General features: G+C 44.3%; 1 protein-coding gene across 1 annotated transcript; it reads left to right on the top strand.

The window, feature by feature from the left end:
• The first annotated feature begins 4,039 nt into the window (after positions 1–4,039).
• Positions 4,040–26,225, top strand: Dll (homeotic protein distal-less). Its single transcript, XM_020952434.2, has 7 exons — positions 4,040–4,756; positions 7,220–7,395; positions 9,208–9,401; positions 23,819–23,960; positions 24,023–24,127; positions 24,214–24,430; positions 24,559–26,225. The coding sequence occupies exons 1-7, from the start codon at positions 4,626–4,628 to the stop codon at positions 24,575–24,577; spliced, it is 984 nt and encodes a 327-aa protein (XP_020808093.1). The 5' UTR covers positions 4,040–4,625; the 3' UTR covers positions 24,578–26,225.
• The last annotated feature ends 1,243 nt before the right edge of the window (positions 26,226–27,468 follow it).

The raw sequence follows: 27,468 nt of genomic DNA, 5'->3' as shown, positions 1-27,468 counted from the left end.
CAATGCAATGAAGCCATCAACATTCAATGCCTGAAGACTCAATCGAAATTTCTGGCCAACGCGCCAACCAGTTTCCCCTGCTCCCCCCTCCCCCTCGTCCGATGCTGCCATTTTCCGGCCATTGTGTTTCGGTGGCTAATTGGCGCAGTTGGCATTTCTGCCACGGTGATCCCAGCGCCGGATGGAACCCCTCCAGAGAGAGAGCCACTGTTTGATCCTAGAATTCAATGAATACATCAACACGGAGTTGGGCCAGGAGCTGGAGGAGCGTGTTGGCCTGGAAATTTATTGGCCCCGGCCAGTGTCGGTGCTGCCAATTAACGCCGGGGATCCGAGAGCTTGGAGCCGTAGCCACCAGCGTTGATCTTTGAAGGAGACCGCCTGCATCTGGCTCTGCAGAGGAAACAACATGTGGATGGTATTGCACTGATCTCACTTAAAAATCAAACTTTTTAAAGTCTCGATTCTAATTTAAAACTTTTTAATTTTAATGATAATTATTGAATTGCCTTTATAGACAATCAAATTTGATATATTTTCTTGACAATTGTATCTCATTTAGTGCCTAATCCTTTTTCCTCAGTGCATTTGCCCGCCGAGCCTAAAGTGGGAAGTGACTGCGATGAAGTCGTTGGCTCTGTTGGGAGTCGTAAACTTTGATTTATTTCGAATTGAATGTCAATACAGGCTCACGGGACTCCACAGCTCCAGCTCTGGATCTAGAGAGCCGCCGAGCCGCAGACCCGCCGAACCGCAGGCGGTCCTGACCCAATTTGGCGCCTGCTGTGGCGCTTTCATTAGCCTCCTCGTACATCATAAACAGATTCATAAACTGCACTTCTCGGACGATCGGTTTATGTTTATGGCGTTGAAAGGCGCATCGAATGGCCGTCTCTCCGACTGTCCAAGTTCGAGTGTTCTCCATTTCCGCGGTGAGGTCAGCCTGTAGTTTGGTTTTTGCTAGCCGAGAACTCGGCGGCTCTGCTCCCCCTTTTGGCCTTTTTCCCCTTGACCCTCTAGCCGTTCCATCCCCTTTGGTTGTGGGACTCATTAAAATGTAATTTGAGCGAGCGCCTTGCCTCGCATTTCATTTGGCTGCACTTGAAAAATGTAATATATTCTGTATAAAATGTATATCCTCATCATATAATATATGTAAGCTCTTTATTCTACTTATTCTGAAACTTTAAAATCATTTCAAATTACACACACCTCTTTTCCCATAGAAAACCCTTTAATAAAAGAATGTGAAAATAAGTGAAAGAGAGTGTAACTTGGGCTGTGTAAATTTTCTCCCAGTGTTTGGAGACGACGGTCAAGTGAGCAGGTCAGGCCGGTCGCAAGCCACCAAATGTGGCTCGGACGGCGGAGTCAGTTTCCATTTCATTGAGCCAAGAGCAACGCAACAACAGTTGTTGGTAGTTAGCAACCCCCAGAAGCTAGAAGCTAGTCCTGGCTCTTTCTCGCCCTCTGCTGGCGTCTCTTTCTCGCCATAGCGTTTGATTGATTTATGCGCTGGCCCTCTCGCTCGCCCACTCTCGTCCCGTCCGCCTCGTCCGTCCCATCCGTCCCGTCATTTGTGGCACATTATTATTTAAATGATAAATTGTACTTGGGTCTTCGGGTTTTCGTTCTTTTCGTGGGTGTTTCCGTGCGCTTTCCCCCGCCTCGACTCCATTTTTTGGCCTTCCAATTTTCCGTACATTTTCCTTGAGCGCAGGTCTTTCCTTCTTTCGTCTTCTCGCCTGAGAATTAATCGTCTCATTTGTCCAAATGCCCATGATGTTGCCTTTAATTTGGGAATTAATGTTATTTGGTAACACAAAATCGATTTGGCTTCCGTATTTGCCGGTTTCTTTCAGTGATTTCTTTTGGCCGAAAAGTGAGATATCAAAATGGGAAAAGCTTAGGAGCTTGCATTTTGCTTCTTCCTTTTCCGGTTTAGGTGTAATAATCGTAATAAAGTGGAAACTAATCAAAATGGGAGAGAGTTTTCGAGGGTCTAAGGACTAGGTCAATGTTGGTAATTAAGTGTTTTTGGCGTGAAAGATATTGGGAATAAAAGGGTATGCCTTTTTTAAGTTTTTTAAAATACTTTAATGTCTTTTTATATGCATTATTTTGTCTAAGAAATCCCCTAACCCCATAAGCATTAGCAATCTGCATTACTTTAGCATCAATTAAGCAGCAGCTTCTCCCATCTGATTGATCCCATTGATCTTTATTTTATCTGCGACAAGTTGATAGATAAATTAATTCGCGCCGCGTCTGATTGACTTGCAAACGTGTTTGTTTGACATATTTGCACGTGCCTCGTGTGGCGGTAATTTGATTTTGATTTATGGCCAATTAATCGCATGGCCCAAGAGCGGCGCGGCACAACCACACACACCCAAGATACACCTGTATATTCCTCACAAATACCGAATCACTAACACACACACTCGCTCACACAAGTTTTGAGTGGGAAAAGAGCAGTAGCAGTAACGGTGGCCGCCGCCGCTTAGCTGGTAGTCTAATCATAATTTGCATTTAATAAATATTTCATTAAGTAATTGCCACAATTACGTGCATTTGAACTGTGTTCCCCGCTTTCCATGCGGCAGCGTTCCCTTTAAATTAAAGCCAGGTCAGGCCAGCAGAAAATGCGGCTTAGGCCCGGACAGTGTTTTCCGGATCGAGGGATTAACATTTCAATTTCAATTGGTTACGATCTATAAAATCCATGAGTTTAACTTTTTATAAATAACTTTTTATTCGATTTCAGCGGCACTCTCTGGTTAATTGCTCGGTGTTCCTCATGAATATTCATTCATTCTCTGTGCAGCGGAAATCCTTCTCAGGTGACAACTTTTCTGGGCTCTAGCGGAAAAGTCCGCTGTTCTCCGTCTGGCCGAATGAATGAGAAAAACTCCGCTCGAGCGGGCCAAGAGTTGTCGCTTTTCGGCCAAGAGCCACAAAGCGACAAAACAGGGTTGTTGTTCGAAAGGACGCCATTTTGAATTGCCTATGCGCGCGCTCTCTCTGGCTCTCTTGCTCTCTTCCCCTGTTTCTATCTCTCTCTCTATCTCTTCCCCTATGGCAAATATAGTAAGGAAAGTGGGCGTGGCTAAGTCTCACTCAGCAGGGGGCAGGGTTCTAACGAGTGTGTGTGAGTGGGTGTGTGTGTGTTTGTGGCTTGACAGGTGAGCAGGTTGGCCTGTTAGACTGGTTTAGCGGGTGCCAAGTGCGACCGCTAGGTGGCGACACAAGTACTAGACCTCAAAAGGAGCCTTAAAGTCTCCTGAAACGTTTTCAATTTCTAAGGGTAAAACCTCTGTGAAATGTTAAGAAACTTTGTATACTTATATACTGTCCCAAGTATTTAATATTAGCGGTATTATTCAGCCAGAATAGTTAAACCTGAGCAGCTGAAACGTAAACAAATCATTAACTTAATTCAGCCATTGATTACCGCTCTCGTTGAGGCGTCGTGCCTCGTTCGATTGAGCTAAAAATAACATAAACAGAGACCGCACCGAAAGGAGAAGCCAAAAATTACAGGTTCAACAATCAATTTAATAATTGAGACCTTTGCATTTAATCAACATTATTTAAAACGTCAAAATATTTGCACTTTCCAGGCGCTGTACTCCCACTCTCTCGCACTCTCCTGATATTTGCATACAAAATGCTGTGAGTCCCCCGAAAATCCCAGGCCACGCCCCGCCCGCCGCCCTAGACCTAGACGAAAAGCAAAAGAAAAAACAGAGACTTAAGGCTAGAGGCAGGAGTGAGCTAGAGCGAGAGACCCCCTGCGGATGGGATTTATGGTATTGGTGCGGTCTTAACACCAACCACACGAACACACAGACCCCTCAAAAACCAGTTTCCAGCCCCGTGATTGGTCCCGGGAAGGGAGAGTGGCTCGTTGTAGCTGCAGCAGAGCTACGCTTTTCCCGCTTCGACTCAGGCTCAGCAGGCGGCAGCTGTCCCGCTCGCACAGTACGGCCACAGAGCGGCAAAGCCGCAAAGCAACACAGAGCGCCGAGGCAGCGGCAGTCTCGCGCAACCGCGAAGCGAAAACCTCACCTAGTCGTATACGCACTTTGTTCGTGGGCAGTCGTCGTCGTTGCCGTTGCTGTCGTTGCCGCTCTGCCAACCGAATTCCGTCGTCGTTTCCGTTAAATCCGTCGCGAGCCTCGCCAGTGATTCGATCCGATTCGATTCGATCCGATTCGGTTTGATTTGATTTGAGTTCGATCTGATTCTGATCAGTGCGAAGGAAATACGTGTTCCATCAAATATTTGCAATGCAGAGAAAGCGATTGCAAGAGTGTTGAGTGCCACAAAGTGCTGAGAAAAGTGACCCGCGCCAAGCTGAGCAAGGATTTACGTGCTCAACTCAGCTATTTAGAGAAAATAAAACATTATAGCAGTACACAAAGTAACACAACATCAGACATCATCAGAAACAAGAGCTTTGAGGCGGATCAATATACCCTTGATACCGAATTCCTCTCCGCGCGCATCCCCCAACGGCCTTCAAAATTCTTGATAAAGTGGCCTCGATAGGCGCCAACACGCTCAACTTTACGGACCTCGGGAGCCCCTACGAGGGGCCTCCCAGCACCCCGCAGTCCGGCATGGACGCCCCCGATGCCCCGCACACGCCCAAGTACATGGACGGCGGCAATACGGCGGCCAGCGTCACGCCGGGCGTCAACCTGCCCGGCAAGTCCGCTTTTGTGGAGCTCCAGCAGCATGCCGCCGCCGGGTGAGTCTCGATCGTTGTTGGATCCAAAATCTCTGGAAAATTAACAAGGAAAATGTCTTTGTCGCGCAGACGTTAATTTGATTTTGCCAGCCTCAGATTTATCCCCAACTCGATCTAATTTGTGGCCTATTTGCCACTCCTCTCAAGGAGTTCCTAGCCTGGGCGTTCCCTTTACCATTCTTCGAAATTTGCATTGGGTCTTTGATACAGATATTTGTCACTCTTAAATTATGGTTATAATGAAATTTAAAAAAGGTGAAGATTTAGTATATTTTTCTGTTGGAATAATTTTAACATCTAAAGAGGAAATCTAAATTATTGAAGAAATATAAACTTGCAGTTTGCAATTGAATTGAAGCACCGTATCGAAATTCTATCATTACCTAACTTTAAATATTCGCATTCTTTGAATCGATATTGCTTGATATTTTTATATGACAATTTTTCAAAAATATCCAAGTTTAAAAAACTCATATCTAAGCCAAAAAGCATTAATTTTAATTCGGAAAGCCGTTTTGTGCTAGTTTTTATATAGCTAACAAATCTGCATACTGAGATTTAAAATTTTAGAAATTCAATTTTTTATCAAATTTTATTTTTGTAACCCCTTTCCATTATTTAAAAAAATTGAAAATTTTTGAAAATTTTTTTTTGCTGGGGATACTTAGAAAGATTTGCCTGTTGATGCTGATCAAGAATATATATGATTTATAGGGTCGAAAATAACTCCTTCATAGAGTTACAAGCTTCTGACTAAACATATAGAACCCTGCAAGGGTATAAAAATTATAGTAAGCCTCTTTTCTTTAAAACATTCAAAAGAAAGAGCAAAAACTTATAAAATAACCTCTATAAAAATATTCAAGAATCATTGGCATTATTCACTGATCATAAAACTGTTACTTTTTAATTATAATTTTTATAATATAATTTAGAAAGGTCTCAAAATACTATTTAAAATGTTCTACTTAAAATAATAATGTTTTTGATTGTTTTGAAAATATAGCTTCCATGTGATTATTCTTTTAACAAAAAATATGTTTTATGACAATCAGTTAATATTTTGCAATACCTTCAAACTTTATCATATCCCATTCTTTAAAAATATATTTCCAAAAATTGATGCCTTCAATAAATTCATAATTTTATTTTTTAAATATTATGTAAAGTCACTTCCCTTAAATAAATAAATATAGAATATTCACCACTTCCCCTACTTAGTCGCCTGGCATTAATTAAAGCCCATTGAAAGCTTGACTTGATTCTACGACGGTTTTTGGGGATCGAACCTGCGCCTGTCTCTGGCCTCCCGCTTTATTATTATTATTTTTGATTAAGAAAATCACTTCAGCTGCATTTCCCGGCTGGGCAGTTCATGCTGGTGGTGCCTCCGTGGTGTGCTCGCCAAACGGAAGCCAAAAATAAATTCAATTAAGTATAGTTTGCTGCCGGTCGGTCCGCTTGTGCTAAATAAAGCCCCTGGTCTCTTCTGGACATTCGCCGGGGGTTCGAGTTCCAAGTTCCAAGTTGCAAGTTCGGCGGGTACGGCGGTCTTTATATTTACCGTTGACTCTGCCAACTGTTTGCAGCCGCAAATTGTTTTTCCCGACGCACGATTCGATTTTTCATTATACATATTTCATTGCATTCCCGGCTTTTGCGGTTTTCCCCGTTCTACTCACGTTTGTATCTTTCTCTCTGTCATTTGTGCGTGTTGGGCCCTTGAGCTTGGAATGCTTGGCTGCGCCAGGCCCAGCCCTCGGGAGTTGTCTCTCCACTCAGTCCCAGGCTTCAGTCTCCGTCTTAGGCCACGGAATGACAGCCATATTGCTATATCTTCTATATATCATACCGTGTCCGCTGTCCGTTGGCTGTCCATTGCGGTTTCTGCTGCGTTTCACCCGGCTCTGGGCTTCCGTTTCCGTGTTCGGGCCAAGAGGGCGACACAGAGAGCGGGCATTGAATATTTCATGCAGTTGGCCGGGCCAGCAGGAGCAGGAACATAATGCATGGGAACTCGCTCAACTGTTTCGCCGGCAGAGTGTTAACAAAATATTTACCAGGACTACCTACAGTCGAAACTGAAACCAAACTCTGACATTTGTATTGATTTTCCTTTGATATATTAAGCCGCATCAAGTTCGGTTTTCGGTTCTGTTTCTGTGTAAATGAAGTCATGGCAAAAGTTTTCCTGCCTCTCTGCCTAATTTTTTGTTGTGAGAGAAAAAGTTTTCGTTTCGTCGCTTTTTGCATTAAACATGAAACAACACATTTTGGGACCGCTTTTCTCTTTGTATTTTTCCTGTTGAATTTAATAGTGAAAAGTGTAGACAAAACACGCAAGGAGCTTGGAAAACTCGTGTCCCCGAGCCGGGCAGCACACGATTCATTCAGTGTTCTGCCTGCCAGTGTTTTTACGTTTTTACTGCCACACATATTGATTATTTCCCTTGCATTTTCCAGGTACGGAGGCATCCGGAGCACCTACCAGCACTTTGGGCCGCAGGGCGGCCAGGACTCTGGCTTCCCGAGTCCGCGCAGCGCCCTCGGCTATCCGTTCCCGCCCATGCACCAGAACTCCTACTCCGGCTATCACCTGGGCAGCTATGCCCCGCCCTGCGCCAGTCCGCCCAAGGATGGTAAGTAATCCATGGTCCTTGCAGACGGGGAAGCACCTCTCTTGAAGATCTCCCCGACCACTGACCGACCACTTCCTCATCTACGAATATATGTACATATATTTTTTGGCGACACTTGAACTCAAGAGCTCAGCGCTCGCTCGCTGCTCGAGTGCCATTGTTGTCGTCTTTTGCGGGTTTCTTGTTTGCTCGTTGACTTCGAGTCTCCTCTCGGACCTGTCTCAATTAGGCTTCACCTGCAGCCAAATACAAGCACAATGTGTCTTCGGGTGTCTTTCACTTTCATCAAATGTCAATTTCAATGTTTAGACACGCATCGGTTATAAAATCCACTTGAAAGATAGCTCTACAATAATATACAATCATTTGAATTTCTTAAGAACTTTCAACTTTATATATTTCGCGTTCATACAAATTATTTTCAATACCCAAAATCTAATCACTTTCTGTAAAAAACCATCCAACTTACTTTGTCATTTCTGTGGGAGAACTGTGCAACCTTTTTGTTTCGTATCCACGTACTTGCAATTTTCCCATTTTATTTATTTTTTATGTCTTTCCTTTCTGCTTTTTGTACTCTTTTTGTGTACTGTATCTGTTTTTTCATTTTTTTGGTAATTTTTTTTTCCCAGTCTCTGGCATAATTGCGCGCTTGACTGTGACAATTTTGTTGTAGCGACTGCCTCTCGTATTTTGTTGAACAATTTTGTTGCTACTTCGATGCGTTTTGGTTGAGCAGTTTTCAGGTTTTTTCGCAGTGAGTGAAAAGCAATTCATTTTTTAGCCATTGTCGCGGGATGTGAACAAAAAAAAAAAAAAAAAAAAAAAAACGCCCCTGCTACAGCTCCAGCAGCCTCAATTGCTATCTTTGACTATCGTCGCTCATACGCAACGTGGGCCCAATTGACCTTGATGCACTGCACTTGAAATCATCCAGAAGAACAGCTGATCGTTAAGAGTGAAGAGTTAAAGAAAGAAATCCCCGGACAATTCTTTGCCGCTCGCCAAATGTTGTTTGTAACGATAATTGCAGTGTAATTAGGCTTTCGTTTGCCGTAATTAATTGCACCGTCTGATGGTTGGATTGCTCTGTGTGTGTGGCCGGAATGGCCACCATTGGCCAGGAGCCAACCAGGGAGCGGGTGTCCGGCTGACTAATGTCACAACTTGCCATTTTGTCATTAAGCGAGTGCAGCACGTGCTGCTCCTGCTCGGGGGCCAAAAAAAAGAAACAAATACAGATACAGATACAGATACAAAGATACGGATACGGAGTGTTGGCTCCTCCACCTGTGGCCATATTTGGCATTTAATAATAGTTCGTTTTCGAACAATTAGCAGCGTCAACGGTCGCCCATTGAACTTGGGTCGATGATGATGATCATCATCAACACTAAAACATATCACATGTAGTTTTATGAGCCCAATGGTGTGGAGTGCTTTGAACTTTCGCTTCGACAATTAACACTAATTCGTTGACATTTACAAGTTACTTAACGAATCGATATATCGGCTATAGCGCTACTCCACGGCTACCGCTGCCCCCGATTTCTAAGCGATGCGGCTGCAATTAATTTCAGGTCCATAAATGTAATAGTTTCATGCATTCCAGTGCGGTCCGCTGCGGGAATTCGCTCATAAATATGCATACAAGACGGAGCCTGGCCAGCAAAAAAGGGTTAAGCGTTCGGCCGGCCATAATTTCATAGCTGATTATAAATTCATCACTGCAGAGGCAGAGGCAGTGGCAGTGGCAGTTCCTGCCATTTACAGAGAGCAAGCAACCACTGATGCTGATGCTTTTCCTTCCAGACTTTTCAATCTCGGACAAGTGCGAGGACTCCGGCCTCCGCGTCAACGGCAAGGGCAAGAAGATGCGCAAGCCCCGCACCATCTACAGTTCGCTGCAGCTGCAGCAGTTGAACCGCCGCTTCCAGCGCACCCAATACCTGGCCCTGCCCGAGCGGGCCGAGCTGGCGGCGAGTCTGGGCCTCACGCAGACGCAGGTGAGTTCAATATATTTTCTTATATTATGATATATTAAGGTCATCAACTTGGTTTACGAACTATCTGAAGCTTTGGTTATTTTCTAAGTAATATTTTGAGCTGGAAACTTACTTGTAAGATTACAATTCTAAAGGGGAAATGTATAACTTTCTAAAAAGAGTATCTTCTATATAAATTCAAAGGCCATCATCCCCCTTTTGATCCCTGGTCTACTCGAACCCCCTCGAGAGGATCCTTTGGTCCTTGTCCTGGGCTGGGCCCGCGGTTAGTTGGCATTTTGCAAATTGAATTGTTGACATGTCTCTAATGTTGACTGACAAACGAGCAAAGACAACGGCCGCTGAGACAACGACAACGACGACGACGACGACGTAACAATAGCGACCTCCTACGCCTGTGACCCTCTCACTTGACAGACACAAACCACACACGCCACTCGGGCGTATGTGCAATATTGTAATGTTCTTTTTGTGTGTTGTTGCTTTTCGTTCCACGTGTGTCAATGCCAATTTCGTGAAAAGTTTTTTTAGTTGCTATTTTTTCACTCTGTGTGTGTGTGTGGTTTTTTATTCGCTTTTTTTTGCACGCGCTGCTGCCCACGAAAGGGAGGTGGTTGCCATTGTCACAGGCAACACCCACCCGACGAGGGGCAAGTACTCGCGTCATACATCGCCAGCATCGAGTACTTCTAGTTTTGCGACTTCTGCTTCTTCAGTTAGTGCCTTTTCCAGATGATGAGCCCGGAACATATTCAGCAGCTGTGAATGAGCCGGAGAACTGGAGAGCTAGCTGGTCTCGTGCTGGCGAGAATTTATTGATAGTGGGCGTGGGCTTCCTAATTGAATTAGTGTGCCACGAAAGTTCATGTGCTTGGCCAGAGAAAACGCAGAGAGGCAACCACCAGCAGACGACAGACAGAGGGACCAAGAAGCACACACTACAGATACCCCTATATATGAGTTTGTGAGGAAAACTAGTAAAACAAGTTGAAGACCCTGCACCAAAGGCCGCTGTATTGGTGGCGTGGGTGGTACGTTGTTTATCAAGATACCAGTACGAGTACCACTATCGTGCTCGTATTCGTTTTCGTATTTGAATATCCGCGGAGGAGTCGAGTCTTGGGTCTTGAGTCTAGAACGGGCGTGCCACACGGCGGCTGTGTAATAAATTCTCCTCCTGAGCCAGGCCATTGTTAGTCACCCAAAAAAAAAGAAAAACTTAAGGAGGAGCAGCGGCAGAGAGACCCTGATTTCCCAAAGACTGCTGGCAGCTGTCAATCGAGGCAACTAAGCAAATAGCCACGCCCTCGGCGCCCCTCAAGCGACACAATCAATTTTGTCTATCTCTGTACTCCAACGCCGCCGGCTTTAAGGGGTTAAACAGTTTGGCCACAGAGCCCGAATTTATGACTGCACTTTGAGGGTGCTACCAACTCTAACAGTGCTGTCTTCTTGTCCTCTTTTTTTGGCTAAAATGTCAAGCATTCCCTGGCTTTAACCTTTTTTTATAGTTCTTGAAATGCAATTGTTATTATTTTAGAAATTAACCAGTTAATATGCTGATTTTATGACCAACTGTTTTGCATTTTAATGGAGGCTTGGTTTACATTTAATAATCATTTGTAAAACTGTCGAGTGCCATATATGGCATAAGGCATATATATACTTTAGTGTCGTGCTTCAATTTAACAGAATATATATAGGGGTTAATAGGTGCAATATCGAATTACACATTTGTTTACAGATTTATTAACTTGATAATGAAAGAAACGCTTTAAAATAAAAGATAACTTGTCTAGATTTTCTTTTTTAAAAAGAATTAAAGTATCTTGTACTACTTCTTTATTATTTTCTTATTTAAAAAACATATATTAACATTGTGTCATGGACAACACTACAAGCGCTTTCGCTTTCCGCAGGGGGCAGGAAACTTTGTGCCGCGTGTTAATTAAAACCGCCCTCGTCGTTTTGAGCAACGGAAGTTTTTTATTGATTTGGCCAGGAGCAGGAGCTGCTGGCCAGGGGCTAGTCCCGGGTCCAAGTCCAACTCAGAGTCCTAGTCCAAGTTTGGTGTACCCCGAACACGCCAATGTTTGCGACGTGCAAACAAACCATTGTGCTAAGGCCCTAAGATTTATGCGTTGCACAAAGCCAACACCTAGCGGCCAAGACAAGACCAAGACTCTTGCCAACTTAATGGCCTTCGGTGTGTGCGAGTGTGTGTTGTTTTTTCTTTGTTTTTGTGGAGCGTGTGTTATACAATTCGGCCTCTCAGGCTGGACAGCAACTTGTCCGGCATCGAACTCTCGGGAGACACGTTCTAACACCTGCCATTCCGTTCCGTTGCGATCCTCGCCTGCGCCTAGTATATAGTTATGGTATGGAAATATTACTGCTCTGGCTGTTTTACAACTTTTTTACTTTTGTACTGCATTTTTTTTATAATTATGGTAATTTTATTATGATTTTTTAGCCGCTGCTGAGGCTGCTGCTGTGTCTTCAGCGGCAAAAACTCGTTTGCCAGTTGCATCTTTCACTCGGCCACTTGCTGTTCGGTTGATTTGAAAGTGCATCCGGTGACTGTTAATGAGCTCGAGCTGTATACACTCATATACATGTATACTAAGCTATAGCCGCTTATTCGGAGAATAATTAAGTTTTAATTAGAGCAAATCCCGGCTACTGTTTCTCCCTATCTTGCTCGCCGCCGACTAATTGAATAATTACATAGAACGTTCAACTGGATTGCCAAAAGTTTTCAATATCCCCCAAGAAAGAAAAAGCGAGAGCGACTTTAGGCGACTTATGTATATGTACAGTCCCCTTTCAACAGGCTGCGCCGATCTTTATACCCCACAAAAAAAGGGAAAAAGATTATAAAGCAAAGGCAAACTTGAAATAAAATAATAAAAAATACTTTTAAACTGCGTGTTTATGAGCTCATATCGGCACATTTTGATCTGGTTCCTCCGCGCTCCGAAGAAAGGGCGGCCACAAAAGCCACGAAATATTTTGTAGGAGGCCACGCTGGCTGAAGACAAAGGATTTGGCAGACGAACTGCCAAAACGGCGCTTGTGGGAGCAAAAGACAGCAGAAACTGGCCTTTAAGCCGGTTGAAAAATGTTGGTAGAACGGTGGTACTAGGTGGTTTTTTTTGGTTAGTTAACTCGAAGAGATATTTGGTAATAATCTGTAAATTGGATAACTTCATTTCTTTCTCTCTTATAGTTTTAAGACTAATAATTCCATTTCTTGGTTAACAAAACTTTTCTGAGGAACTCTAAAGATATTATTTTGATATTTTATGTTTATAAATTATTCAGTTTGGTGAAGTAATTCTACCAATATTTTTCTGTGACTGTGCCATTTTGGCCCTGGTCTGTCTTCAAAAATCAACAACGCCTGTTTTATGAGTCCGCCCGTTCCCAAGTGTGTGTTCGAGAGTGTGTTTTTGGGATGGTGTTGTTGTTGTTCTTGGCGAACACAGATGCAGACTTGGTCGGATGACGACGCAGCAGCAGCAGCGGCAGCAGCAGCAGCAGACGCAAACGCAAACGCAGACGCATCGCCCACGGTGCACACCTTCGCTTTGTGGCCAGGGTTCCAGAGCTCCTCAGCTCCTCAGCGAAGATAAGTCTGCTTAGCTGCTCCACCCCTAACGTGAAACGTGGCTCCGACTCCGTCTCCGTCACCGTCTCCGATTCTGGTCTGGTACTGCTCCAAAGGTCATGGACTCCGCAGAGAAACCCAAAATGATACTTCGCTGGAATTTTTAGCAGGCCAAAAGACTCAGCAAGCAAATACTTGTAACCGAATTAAAATTAATTTCCACATCAAATAATACACACACACACACACACCACACGGAGAGTGCGCGTTTTTATTATTGTATTAAAAAAGAGAAAAAAAACTAGCACAACTTGATTTAAATAATACAAGTGTCTAGTTAGTATCAACTACTAAGCGGCGACTAAGCGAGAAAAAATGAAAAACTGGCTGACCGCATTTAAATGCTCGCTCGGCTCACGTTCGTTTATGCTGCTGCTGTGTCCAGCTTCGCGGCAGCAACAGCAGCAACAGCAGCAGCAGCAGCAACAGCAGCAGCAACTACAAGCAGCAACAGCAACACATCGTATATCAGTGATTGCCTGATTTACGCGAGCAATGTCAATTAAATTATGGCACATAATACACATAATACAATGTAAATGTAACCAAGCCACGCTCAGACTCAGTCTTAAACGCACACGCATATTGCAGCAACAGTCGCCGCAGCAGCAGCAGCAACATCATGTGCCGCAGCAACAGCTTCCCTGCCTGTCCCTCTCCCTTCCATGTCAAAATTCGCGCAACAGGAACTTTGAATTAAGTTTGATCAGTGGTGATGCTGGTTCTGGTACCAGTAACACTACACAGAGATAAAAAGTGTACAGTAAAGTGTTAAATACTTCAGTGACCATACGATATTTTCTCTCTGTGTAGCGACGACAGCAAACAAGTTGCCATTAACAATGATGCATGATGCCTGAGAGCGGGATCGTTCCTCTATTTCTCACCAGAGATCTTCTCCAGCTGGGATCCTCCCTTTCCCTCCCCCTTTCTCCAATTCTCCGCTGACCGCATTTGCATTTGAGCGGAGAAGAGTCCAATCTAACGCCATTCAAGAGCTCTACGGCTACGGACTCATGCGGAGATGAGACCCGGACAGTTGGACGAGTGTTTACGTGCCGCTTGTGCAATCTCGATTGCAGTTGACATAATTCGCCGTAACAGGTAGAGATCTCAGATCCGATTCAAGTCACAAATTGACCCACAAAGCGTGCCAAAAAAAAAAACCACTACACTTGGACAGTCACAGAAAGAAGCTACCTTAGATAGGAAAGATTTCTTGATAGAGAACTTAATGATAGGATTTTAGCAGTTAAAATAAATATAAAAACCAAGCAAAGAGTCGAAAAGAAAGGAGACTAGCTGCAGAAATAAGCTTAAGCTTTAGTTTATGGCTAGGAAAGGCTGCATATATCCAATCCCTGGGCAACGTTTACAGCCTCCTCAGGCCATTAGCATGTGCCCGGGCATTCTCCTTTTCACACAGCTGGAGGTCCCAGCGCTGAAAGCGAGTTTCCCATTTCATTCACAATATTGGCAGCGCTTTCAAAACGCTCGAAAACTGGCTTCCACTTCGAGTCTCGACTCCAGTTGCTGCCCCATCCGTCAGATACTTTTTGTTTTTGTCGATCAAAATCGTACGCAACGCTGAGAGGAAATTACAAAATGCTGAGGCAAAGCACGAGGAACGGGGTTAGCAGGCTGGCTGGCCAGTTATGTTATTAAGCCCCGCCAGGTGAGAGTATTCAAATAAATAAAATTTTACGACTATTGCGCATAGCTAGGCACGAGTACGGTACGGGCAGGTATCTCGTTCACTCGTTCACTATTGACCAACGGAACGTGGGGGCTGAGCGGGGTTAATTACGGTCTCATTTGTTGACACACGGCGGAAAGGTAAACAAGCCCAGTAGAGTCGCTGCCAAGGATGCCCCATGGCTGGCCAAGATTTCTCCGCCGAGATAATGATAGTAATAATTATTATTTTATTGCCAAGATGCGGCCCTGCAACTGGTTGTGCCAGGAGATGTGCCAGAGGGTGGCTCTCCTTTGGTCTCATGTTATAATTGGCTCTCAAATTCTACGGATATCGAACACAACCCTTCCGTTGTGCACTTGTTCACTTGCTTTTTGGCCTTGTAAATGCGATGCCAATTAGCAGGACTCGAATGTCCTGGGCTCGGTACTCTGACACCAATTAAAGCGGGATTTCCAAGCGCTGCATGAGAGACTGGAGATGGGAACTTGAATTTCCTTGGCGGGTTTTCCCCCCAGCGACTAACAATGAACTTTTAACGCTTGGTTAACTCCGACAGAGCTCTTTTTTATTTCCCCCTCTTCCACTCTTTTGTTGTTGTTTTCCAGTCGCTATCATGATCTTGCCGCTGTGAAAATGCATAGGGAAAACTAACTGAAAACTGAAAACTAAAAACTGTGTGTAAGCGACAAATAATAGTCAGTTGACCATGATTTCATTTTGCCGACTCAAAAAAAAGAAACAAAAAGAGAGAGAGAAACAAATACCATAATATTTAAATTACTAGCCCCGAACAACAAGCGAACAAAAACAAACGCCGTGAAAAGAATGCGCTTATATAAATTGCACAATTAACCGCCACACTTTTTTGTTAGCGTTTTTCTTCCCTGTCCCTTTCCTCCGTTTTGTTTTTTGTTTATTATCTGGTCGATCTGACCACAAAGAGAGGGAGAGAGGGGTCACCTCCTCATTTAATTTTCCTGAAACTGAATCTGAATCCGTGCGGAAAATGCCTTCCTCCCAACTGCAGTTGGGGACCTGCTTTTTTCCAGACCTTCTGCTCGAAGAACGATCATTATAATTGGGCCATCTAATTGAGCTTTATGGGAGATGGGGAGACTGCGATGGTAATTGAAAGTGCACCCACATTAAAAGTAAGTTTCCTTTTCCAAGCTATCGCTGGGAGGGACTCCCCCAATTCTCCATAAACGTCTATTGTTGCTGCGACTTTCAGAAGAATCACATTAATATTAAACAAGCTGAAAGGGGTTTTCCCCCCCCCAATTGGTTTGGTTTGGTTAGTTAGTAAAACTCACTAAACTTCAGCTGTCTTGTCTCTTGTAGAATTAATGACACAACTATTCAGCTGCAGAGCCGAAAAAATGAATCTAGACGTGACTAAGTTCCTGTCCCAGAGTGTAGGGTAAAAACTTGGCTTCAGAAAGCTGGCCAAGTGAGTGGGGAGAGACTGGCTTTAAAAAACGAAATAGAAATACCCGTATTTTCGAACACGCCCCTCCGCTGCCGCCCCCTTGGGGGGAAACTGCACTTGATCGTCGGCCGTCGTCATGAGTCGCTAATGTTCGGCATTGTTGTTGCTGGCTTCTACCTTTGTATCTGCTTAGAATCTCACCTTGACAATTGCTGATCAAATGCTGCCGCCGATTTATTGTTGAACAATTTTTGTACGTCAGCTGCTGCTGCTGCTGCGAAGTTGCTGCTGCGAAGTTGCTGCTGCTGTTGCTGATTTATATATATTTTTTTTTCATCATAATTTTTGCCCCGGCTGATGGATTACAAAAGCTGAACTGAGTCAGTGTTTCAGCGGCGAATTAGAATTACAAAATTTCAAGGCTTTGCAGGTGAATCAAAAAAATAGCAACAGAAATTCTCATTCGCAGTCGCTCGGGCAATTCGCAATATTCCAGTACAGAGAGAGAAAAATAGGGGAGCTATTAAGTATAAGTATTAAGTATACAAATACTCATTACTTTGTTCCAAACTACATTAAAGAAAATCCTTATCTTAGTCAATTTTATTATAACTTAAACTGAACTCTTGTTGATTTTTTCTGCTGCTTTGACCTCTGGAATTGCAGTTTTACCCTTTTTTTTTTGTCAGTGCATTGCATGCCAGTCAGTCAGAACAACTTTGAACGTTGCTTTGGGGCGTTTTTTCAGCGATCAGTTGGCTTCGGTCCGCCCGTTGTTCGCTTTTCAATAGTTTCGCAGCGAAACATGGGAACAGTTTCCGGAATTGACAACAGCTCAGTGCTCAGTACAGCAGCAGCAGCAGCTTTATTGCACAATGCCGATCGCGTTAAGAAGTCCGAATCGGAATCGGAATCTGAGCCCGAATCCGGCCGGATGAGCGTCATTCCAGCTGATTATTCCCAGCCAGAGAGCGGGCCTCGTTAATTGCTTCTATGAAAGCCGGGTCCCAAAATGGCAAAGTGGCCAGCGAATGGCCAAGCAGGCACTAATTGAGTTAGTATAATGCTCGATTTGTCCTTGGCTCTGGCTAACTTTGGCCGCTGGCATGCGGCTGCACTTGTTGCTTCTTCGACTTAGCCAGAATCTCCAGCTTCAGCTTCAGCTCCAACTCCTGGCCAGCTCCAGCTCCGTTCTTCGGCATTGCTCCGTTAACAACATAATTAAATCATATTCAAGCTGAAGTTCAAGTCAAGAAAGCTCTCTTTAGCGCCGAGGAAAGCCGGTGAAATGAGCATCCGGCGATTGAGCAATCATCGGTTGGGGATCGCTGCCATGTCTATATAGAAATTAGATCGATATCTTTATTTATATACCATATCGCTGTCGTGGTCGTCGTCTGTAAAATTGTTTCACTCTGTCGCTCTGGCGATTCTCATTAACGGCGAGCCGCCGATGGCATCATTTCAGTCCCAGTCCCAGTCCCAGGTCCAGTCTAAGTCCCGTCCCGTCCAGTCCATCCAAGTGGCAGTCCAAGTTAATTGCTATTAGAGTGGCTATAGAACGAGGATGGGCTGCTCGATCAGCGATCTCCAAAGGGGGACGATATGTGTCTTATATAAACAGCACTTGGCAGCGGCCGTCGTCTGGCCTTGCTTAATTGCATATTTATTGTTTATTAAGCAGCGTCTCTGCCGTGGCCGCCAGCGGCGGCGAAGTGGAGCTCATAACTGGAGAGCACCGCGTCCTCCGTCTTCACTCTTCACTCTTCACTCACTTTTTACGCACACTGCCTGCATATGCATAAATTAATGCATCTAGCCGCGATCGCTCCAAGCTTCATTCATGGCGCACTATGTATGTATGTCCCGGGCGGCTCCTGGTCCCGGCTCCATTGATAAAGATCAATCGCATAGCTGCGGACGACATGCGCGGCCCCCGGGGGAACTGACGGTGACCCAAAAATGGTCACTCGACTGCATACTTTGCATCCCAATGGCCACTGAGCCCCAATGAGACCCACTGAACTTTGAAATGCTGCCGATGCTTACACTTGGCAAAAGGATCTAAATCTCTTTCATGTTACATCCAAGATTCTTATGATGAAATAACCAGAGGTCATATTTTCCCCTCTCACATTTTTCCAGTGTATGACTGGCTAACCCCCCAAACGAGTGGAAAATTAATAGGAAATTAATTTGTTTGCATCCTAGACTGGGTCTTGTGCTCCCCGGTAGCTAATCCACGTGCTGCTGGCACAAGTTCACAAGTTAGCCACGGGGTCAAAGCTGCAGCATGCTCGCTTGCCGCATCTCAGCATCGATTTGCTTTCAATTTGTTTGTGTTTCTGTTTGGCGGCATCCCGTCCAGCCGGTCTGGGGTCCAGTCCCCAGATCGTTCGGTGTTAACTTGCGTTCATTTGCTGCCAGCAATGGAGCCGGAGTTGGAGCTGGAGCTGGAGCTGGGACTATAGCCCTGGTTGCAGATGGAGTTGGAGAGCGGATTCAAGGCGTTGTTGCGTTGTTGGCCTTGAAGCCTTGGAGCGTTTTTTGTTGAAACTCTGTTGCTGCTGCCGCTTTCCTTTCTACTGTTTTCGCTTTTTTGTTTCATTTTTTGTTGTTTTTGTTTTTGGGTTTTTCGGGAAGGCGTTGCCCAAAACAGCCCGCAACGATTTTATTTGGAAATCACTTTAACCTGCACGTCTCCTGCTCTCTCTCTCTCTGGCTGAGTCTTTCCTGGCTGAGCCTCCGCTGTCTCGCTCTTGCGCTCTGTCGCGAGTTACTAACAAGAACGAAAGACTTAGGCAGCGAACTTGAAATGCGGCGTTGGCTTTAATGAGCTCGAAAAAAAAGAAGAGCTGTAGCTGAGGCTGCGACCGAGGATGGAGCCAAGTCCCTCTATGGAATGGCTTGGAGTGTGCGTGACACTTGACTCTAGGGCAGTTGCAGACCCCGGCAGAGGGGGGAACAGCGCGGAAAACAACAGAAAGAAAACTTTTTGTAGCGTTTTTTCTCTGTGTTTTTTGCCACGACATGGCATTGTTGTATATGTTTCGAAGTCATTGCCTGCCCGCGGCGCTGCTGCCGCTGTTGCTGCTGTTGCATTCAAAATTATAAACAAATTTTTTTGCTGTTGCTGTAGCTGTTGCTGTTGCTGTTGCCGTGGAGCGTATAAACAACAAACAATCGCATGCAATGTACAAATTTTCCAAGCACAATGAAAAAAAGAAGAGAAAAAAGAAACAACAACAACAACAATGCGAGGAGTTTATAATAACAATAATAAAATGAAAATGCTACGGCCGGCAAGTTGCGTAATCCGTCAACCATGGCAGTCAAAAGAGCATGGAGTTGGGCGAGGAGAAGAAATATGCTGATGTAGCCGATCTTCTGCTGCTGCTGCTGCTGCTGCTGTGGGAAGGAGGATCTGCTGGGTGGAACAGCGGCTTCTTCTGGCCTTTTGGGGGTGGATCCTACTGCCTTTCAGCACACGCAACAGTTGCTGCAGCAACAATCACAGCCCACAAAACAATCGCGAATTTGCAATCGTTTTGGAACACAGCAAGATATATATATGTATATATATTAAATGCGTTTTTGTTTGGCTTTTACTTTTTCGCTTTTTTAACTGCTCAGAGATAAAGATCGGGCATGAACATGGGCTTACCAAAAAATAAAAAAATAAAGAAAAGCAACAACAGCAACGGCAACGGCAACAAAATCAAAAGTGCCACGCGGCCACTGCTTTTATGAATGACTGACTGACCGATCGACCGACCGACGCTGAGTGAGTTATACTGGCCGAAAGCACTTGTTGCGCCAACAAACTTGTACAACAGCTTCACACAGCCAGACACTGGGAGAAAAAGTAGATACAATTTTCTTAGCAGTTCTGGGTGTACTAGAAACTATTTCAATTACAACATTTCAAGATGAATTTTAACCAAAATAATAGGTAATTTATATAAAACTCTTTGGCTTTGTTGACCTTAAAGGGGGTTTCCTCAAGGCACTGTATTCCCCACTTCGCTCAGTGTACCCTAGCTACCTGCCATCGCGCTGCTGTTGACGAACAACTTCAGCGACAAGATCATAAATCAAAATTTTATTTTATTTCGCGCAGCAGCTCAGATTTTTAGCCCCCCTCGCATCAGTCTCTCTCCCTCTCTCTATCGTCTATTTAAATTTTTATGGTCTTTGTGTCTTTTTTTACGATTTTTCTTCACTTTTTTTGCATAAATTAAAAATTGCCGCGCGCTCGCGCAACGCGGCTTGCACGCGTTTTGCTGGCGATTGCAGCGCGATTAAAGCCGTTCGGTGGCTAAAACTGGCGCGTGCTTAAAGGAGGAAAATTGTTAGTTGGATGAGACTGTCCAAGAGTCGGAAATCAAATGAAATGAAAGTGATGGCTATGATCTTGGCCCAAGCGAATTAAGAGACTGCTTTTGGCGCCTGCAAATCGCTCCGTTCGAGCCATTAATCAGCTTGGCTAAGACAATGCTCGCAAAGGATGTCGCGTAATTCAAAGCAAACGCAAAGAAGCCGCCCGAAAAGTGTTTTTCATGTTAACCGCTTTTGGGGCTTTTGGGGCCAGCAAATTGAAATTTCTCGCACCAAAAATGTGGCTGCAAAAATGCTAAAATCTTGTTGCACGGAATTTATGAATGAAAACCAAGGCAGCCGCCTCAGATCAGAGGAAACGGGGGGAGCAGCGAACATAACAAGCAACAAGCCGAGAACAATGACGGGGAAAACTTGGCCTGGTAGCCATAAATTTGTGGCAGCAACTGTGACTACAAAACTGAGACCATTTCCAGGTCCCGCCATTTGTTTTAGGCCCCAAGTCTCTCTTGGGGTTGGGAAAAAGCCATAAACATTATTTGGTATTTTTAATGGAAATGCATTTGCCAAAGGTAACCTTCGCAGAGGATGAAGTTTGCATACACTACACAATAATGGGACTAGTCTTTAAGGGAATTGATTTAAATTAAGGGAATAAAGATATAATATTAGATATTCCTTAAGCACACATGTAAATATCTATTATCAAATTCCCATAAAGTGATTAAATATCCCAACGTAACCTCAGAGGATCTCCCAAGCTTCCTGGAAGAGAGAGAGTGTCTTAAAACCCAGAGGGGAGTGTCTCCCACTGAAGATCATCATCTCATGGACCGCTTTGGGGGCGTTGTGGGTGTCATTAGACCCAGGCATCCGTGTCAAAGCCGTGTGTGTCTGTCTCCAGTATTTACTCAGCTCAGTCCCCCGCTTGGCTAATAAAGATGTAAGCTTTTCGGGTGTAGTTGGCAGGGTCAGGTGAAGGAGGTGCCTCCTGGTTTATGACTTAACAGATGGGGCGGGCGAAACTCCAACTGCTCCCATGATTTATCAGGGAAAATACCAAGGAAGCAAAGTGTGTTTTCCGCGGAAAACAACCTGGCCCTGCCAGGGATCCCACACAAATCAATCCGTGAACGATGCTTGGTGCCCGGCTAAAGGTATTACGGTTCTCCGTTCGATTGGCTTATCTTTTCCCACGTTTTAAATGCTCAACTGTCAAATGAATTAGAGTCTGTCTGGCTGTGGGCCTGGCTTTGGGTAGGGGGGAAGCCGCCAGAGGCTTGGGACACATTTGGCAATGCCCCGCGGAACCAGTTACCAGGGAAGCCGGCTCTGTGGCCGAGTCAGTGGCTGAGGCCTGTGGCTAGTGAATTTTATCGCTCCAACGGCAAGTGCTCGCAATTAGAAAGCCCACAGCGAGAGGCAAGCATCTCCATCTCCAACAGCTTCTCCAGCTGCAGCATCACCTCAAGCTCTAGCTCTAGCTCCAGCTGGAGGGAGAATCGCCTGTTTGTCGTCATAAAACCCATCTGTAATCTGCCTCCGTCTCTCTAGCTCCATCCAGACTCTTGCGAAGCCATCAATTCTGCGACTGACTGCATAAATTATATGGCAAGTGACATATTGCGGAAGTGATCAAGCAAGTGTTGCTGCCGCTTGACCATCTGGGAGCTGCAAACTCCAAGTGGGTTAAAAGGATAATGCCAGAGCAGACGGGCTTCGACACAGTGACATGCTAATTTCTCGTCTCGTCTTTGTATTTTCTGTATTTTTGCCATATTTGTCCATGCGAAAGTGGTACAAATTCAGAGACACAACACGGCAGGCATGGGGCACATGGGGACAGCAGCATAAGGCTGATTGACACTTGACAGTCTGTCTCTCTTTTCACTTTTACTCTCGACCATGGCTGTTTTTTTCTGTGTATATTTTCTAGAGGGGAACTTGTTGAGTTGATATTTCGTTTAATTTGTTTTCATTTTATTTCGCTAAGCTGACAATTGAGAGGCTGCTGACCATTAGTTTTGACACTTGCTCAGCCAGCACACTTTTGCATGAAAATGTTTCTTAAATCAAAATCTGCCAAAGCGTAACTATTTGCGTATTTGTTTAGTTTGAGAGAATATTTTATCATTGAGCGCAGATTTTTCGCTTGGCCTGCCTTGCGTAACAACACATCTGACTTTTATATAGAAGCGAAAGAGTTACCAAGGAAGCTTCCTTCCTTCCTTCCTTCCGCCAGACTTGTTCGAGTTTTCAGTAGCCAAAAAATTTATATAGTATCTCTGACATAACGATTTGCGCTTGATTGAGCACTTAAATGAAATGGAAATTCGTTCGTCGGCTTCTACTATTTTCGGCTACCGGCGACGGCTTCCAATGTCAATGATCCGACAATGGGCGCTATTAGCTCAGCTCGGTAGCTATCGGCTAATTGAAATCGATGGTTTCGGCACTGGGGAATGCACATAAAAGCCGAATCTCCTCAAATACAACCGATTTTATGGGCAAAAAAAACAACAGCAGCACCAACTAAAACCCAAGCAAAGTCAGTGAAATTCGCCGAGCGCTCGAGCGGCGCTACAAAACGCCAACCAACCGCGAAGAACGACCTTGAGCAAGTCTGGGCCGCTACAAGTTTATAAAGCTATATGTACATATAGATCTTTATGCTTCAGTTTGGCTTGAATGTGAGTACGGCTACGGTGCAAGAGTGCAGATGAAAAGTGCGCATAGACAGCATTAGATACGCGCTGTTACGGCTCGTATCTTTGAGGTTCATCAATGAATGGGTTGAGATACTGCCCGAGAGTCGTAACCCAGACCAACTAGCCAGGTTCTGTGACCGTGTTTTGGATCATTTCAATTAATAATTAGGTGAGTCAACCTCAAAAAGTGAAGTGCTCCACTCACCGCCGCTCACAGCTCAGCGAACAATTAGTTCTAGCGGCAGCAGATCGCAAAAATAAACGGAAACTGAAAGTATCTGCGGGCTTAAACACTTTGCGAGCCGCGATTGAGACACCAATATGTGTCACACGCTGCCAAAATCCATAGTTTATAGAGCCATTTTCCTGCCAGCCGCTTTTCACGAGCGCTCACTCTTAATTTCAACTGAAAGGCTGTTTGAAAAGCTGCCTAGTATCTGTAGTATCTGTATCTGTATCAGAGCGGCGTAAATGCATCTGTTAGCGGACTTCTGTCGCTTCGGATTAACCCGCTCCGCTGCCACAAACTAAAATCAATGCTAATTCACACGCTAATCTGCCGTCTGCTTGCAGGTGAAAATCTGGTTCCAGAATCGACGCTCCAAGTACAAAAAGATGATGAAGGCGGCCCAGGGTCCGGGCACCAACAGCGGCATGCCTCTGGGCGGCGGTGGACCCAATCCCGGCCAGCACAGTCCCAATCAAATGCACAGTGGTGAGTGCTTGGAGAGACCCCTTAGTTAGTTCAAAATACTTAATATTTAATTTGCTTTTCAGGCGGTAATAACGGCGGTGGCTCGAACAGCGGTTCACCCTCACATTATCTACCTCCCGGACACAGTCCAACGCCATCGAGTACACCCGTGTCCGAGCTATCACCTGGTGAGTGGCCCTACCTACAGAGAGTCTTTATATCTTAGGGAATCTTTTCAATGTGGCTTTTGCTTTTGCTTTTCTTCCTTCAATAGAATTCCCACCAACGGGTCTCAGTCCGCCAACGCAAGCGCCGTGGGATCAAAAGCCGCACTGGATCGACCACAAGCCGCCACCCCAAATGACGCCGCAGCCACCTCATCCCGCGGCAGCGCTACATCCGCAGACGCACCACCATAACCCGCCGCCACAGATGGGCGGCTATGTGCCCCAGTATTGGTATCAGCCGGAGACGAATCCATCACTAGTGACGTAAGTCCCTTTTTTTATATATCTTTACTTTTATATTCATTTTGAATATTAACTGCAACCTTAATGCTTATGAAATGTACAAATATAGTAAACTAAACCCACCGATTTCTATCTCTTCTACCCCTCAGTGTTTGGCCGGCGGTCTAACAGCATCCGAACCAGCTGCCCGCGGCTGCCTGGACGCAGCACCAGCTGAACCTCAACCTGAATCTGGAGCGGGAGAGGGAGCAGTCCCAGTCCCAGTCCCTGCCACAGCAGCAGCAGCATCAGCAGCAGCACCACCACCACCATCATCATCACTCCTGCCCGGAACTGGGGTTGCAGCAGCACCTGCAACTGGAGCAGCAGGCGCTGGGAGCAGCGCAGGCGCAGCATCTCCTCCAGCACCAGCAGCAGCAGCGGCAGCAGGACTTCGCCACCGGCGGCTCGTCCTTGGGCGCGGGCGGGACAGTGCAGCACACAATTTCTTAGCCAATATAAAAATGCAAACCATGATAGCAACCTGTAAAATATCCATGATAACTGGCAAGTGAAGCGTAAATTTTGTACATTTTAAACGTAATCTAAATACCATTTACACCAGCGTGAATAAAGTCGTTCTGAATACAAACAACAAAAAAAGAAAAACAGTAGTCTAGCTAAGAACAAAATAATACATAAAACAAAACAAAAAAAAATACTTAAACCGAGAGCAGAAAACATTCCTCAAATCACATGGAAACGTGTCCTTTAATTTTGTTTTAAAATTTAGCTAAATAACTATGTATAAATCTATCTATATATATATATATAAATATATATATACTTGTAGTGAGCAACAACAACAAAATATATGAAAAGCATAAAAAGTACATCGTAAACAAAAATAAAAAATGAAGAAAAATCAGCTGTTGATCTTAAAAAGAGTTTCTCTTTCGCGTGTTTTTTGTTCTTCTGTGTAGAAACGAGAAAAACCCAGAAAAATCAGTAAAATCCGATCTCAAAATGCAAAAAGAATAATATACTTTCCGATTCTTTTAATTGTTTTTATTGTTCCAATCTTTAAATACCTATTTTTTGCACCTAGAAGAGGAGGAGGATCATTTCGTTCTTTTATTGTGCAATATATATAATTCCGCCTATTCCGCCACAGAAAATTAGTTGAAACTATCTGCTTGAATTGTAAATTTTTGTATAGACCGCATTTTATATAGAATATATATTATATTATATTATATATCTTAGGACTCTTGCGCGCAGAGAACGAATCAAACATCAAATGTCAGGTGACAAAGGCACAATTTAAAAAGGCGAAAGCCAACAATTCGCTGCGTAATTATGGATTAAACGTAAATCTAGTTTAAGCGGTAATTAGTGCGTGTGTTTCACTCTAGTTTAATTTATACCAACAGCAGCTAAAAGGAATTAATTGATAGTTTAACAAAAAACAAAAACCACAAACCGGAGTGCAAGGGTGCGTATGAATGACAACGAATGCGAGTGAGTGTATGAGTGTGTAATTATTTAATAACAATAAACACAAAATCAAATTTATAATGCCCGAAAAAAACGTAAGAAACATGAAGATGTGCTAGCATTTAATTAATTAGTTTTAATCTAGAAAATGGCAGAAGAAAAACAACAAAAAACAAACAAAAATCACAGAACAAAGCCTAGCGACTCCCCCCTATCCCTAATTTTTAGTAATTAATGTAATTTTTAAATCAAATCAAAACAAAAGAGACAACAACAAACAAAAAAACAACAAAAACAGCGAGAAAAACTCAATAAAAAATAAAGAAAATTTAAATATAAATGTGTGTGTGTGTGAGTGTCGGGGACTGAGCCACTTTCAGGGACATTGGCTGCCTTTTTGTCATCAGGACGAAGTGCTCATCGACGGGGTGGAAAAGGATAAGGGGAAAGGACTGGTGTGTCTGTCTGCGGCACATTAATGCATTACACTTGAAAAAGTTAAGTGGCAGTGACGGAAGGAAGCTGGAAAATCTGTTCCATTAATCATGAAAGAACGCAACAGGATATGCCTGAGCCGGGCGACGACGACGACAGGCTTTTACAGGCGCAATGAATGGTTCCATTATGTCCTCGAAGCGACATCATTTCGCCGTCGATGGAGTGAGTGAGAAAAAGTGGAGGAAAACACTGATTTACACGCCTCGAATTCGCCTGTTCTTCTTCCAGTGAGTGTCTCATTTGCAGCCAATTAATTAGCTGGAAACGAAACACAGAGAAATGAGAAACCCCCCTGCGAGGCATTCGAATGTCAATCACCGCAGGGATTCTAGATTTAAGACTGAGGATTCACTCAGCTTCTGCCTGAACTTAAAGGACAGAGCAGCATCAGGACCTGGTCCTCAAACCTCATTAAATCAACACCTTTTCGACCAAAACGAAGACAATGGCCAGCACTGGAATGTCAACTCGCGGGGAATTTTGCATTTGTGAGCGCATCGAACGCTCTTTTTTGCGATTTCAATTTAAAATTTCAGCAAACCAAAGAGTCCTCCTCGCTGGTCCCTTCTCAATGGCTTCTAATTGAGAGGGGCAGTCGAAAGGTGCAGCTAGGACTGTACTTAGCGTGTTTACATAAATTAGCAGGAGGACAAGTCGAGCCCAAGGAGTCACAGTCCAAGTCAGAGGCAGAGCCAGAGCCAGAGCCAGAGCCAGAGCCAAAGCCCAGCCAGACTCGGAGTCACAAAGTCTGAGGAATTTCCTTGTAAAAATGACGCATACCAAACTTAGACACAACGGGGACATCCAACGTTGTTCCTCCTGTCATTCGTATTCGTTGGCCCGCGTTCCGAAACTCAACAAGGTTTTGTGTCAACGCCAACTCCCAGCTACCATCTTACCAGCTTCAGAATCAAAAGCAGATTCAAACCAAACACTGGCAAAAATAAATCACAAAAAGCGTCAAGGTTTAGCTAAAATTCATCTCAAAATACTAATAATTACTTAGAAGGTACTGGTGCATGCATTAAGTTTCCTCAAATACCTGTTTACTCAATACCTTTTTTTGGAATTAGTTTTTCCTGGTT

Source organism: Drosophila serrata, unplaced genomic scaffold (assembly GCF_035046125.1).
Source record: "Drosophila serrata isolate PLE 108 unplaced genomic scaffold, ASM3504612v1 contig_334, whole genome shotgun sequence".
NCBI lineage: Eukaryota > Metazoa > Arthropoda > Insecta > Diptera > Drosophilidae > Drosophila > Drosophila serrata.
The sequence above is the reverse complement of the archived record's forward strand: the minus strand, read 5'-3'. Positions and strand labels throughout refer to the sequence as shown.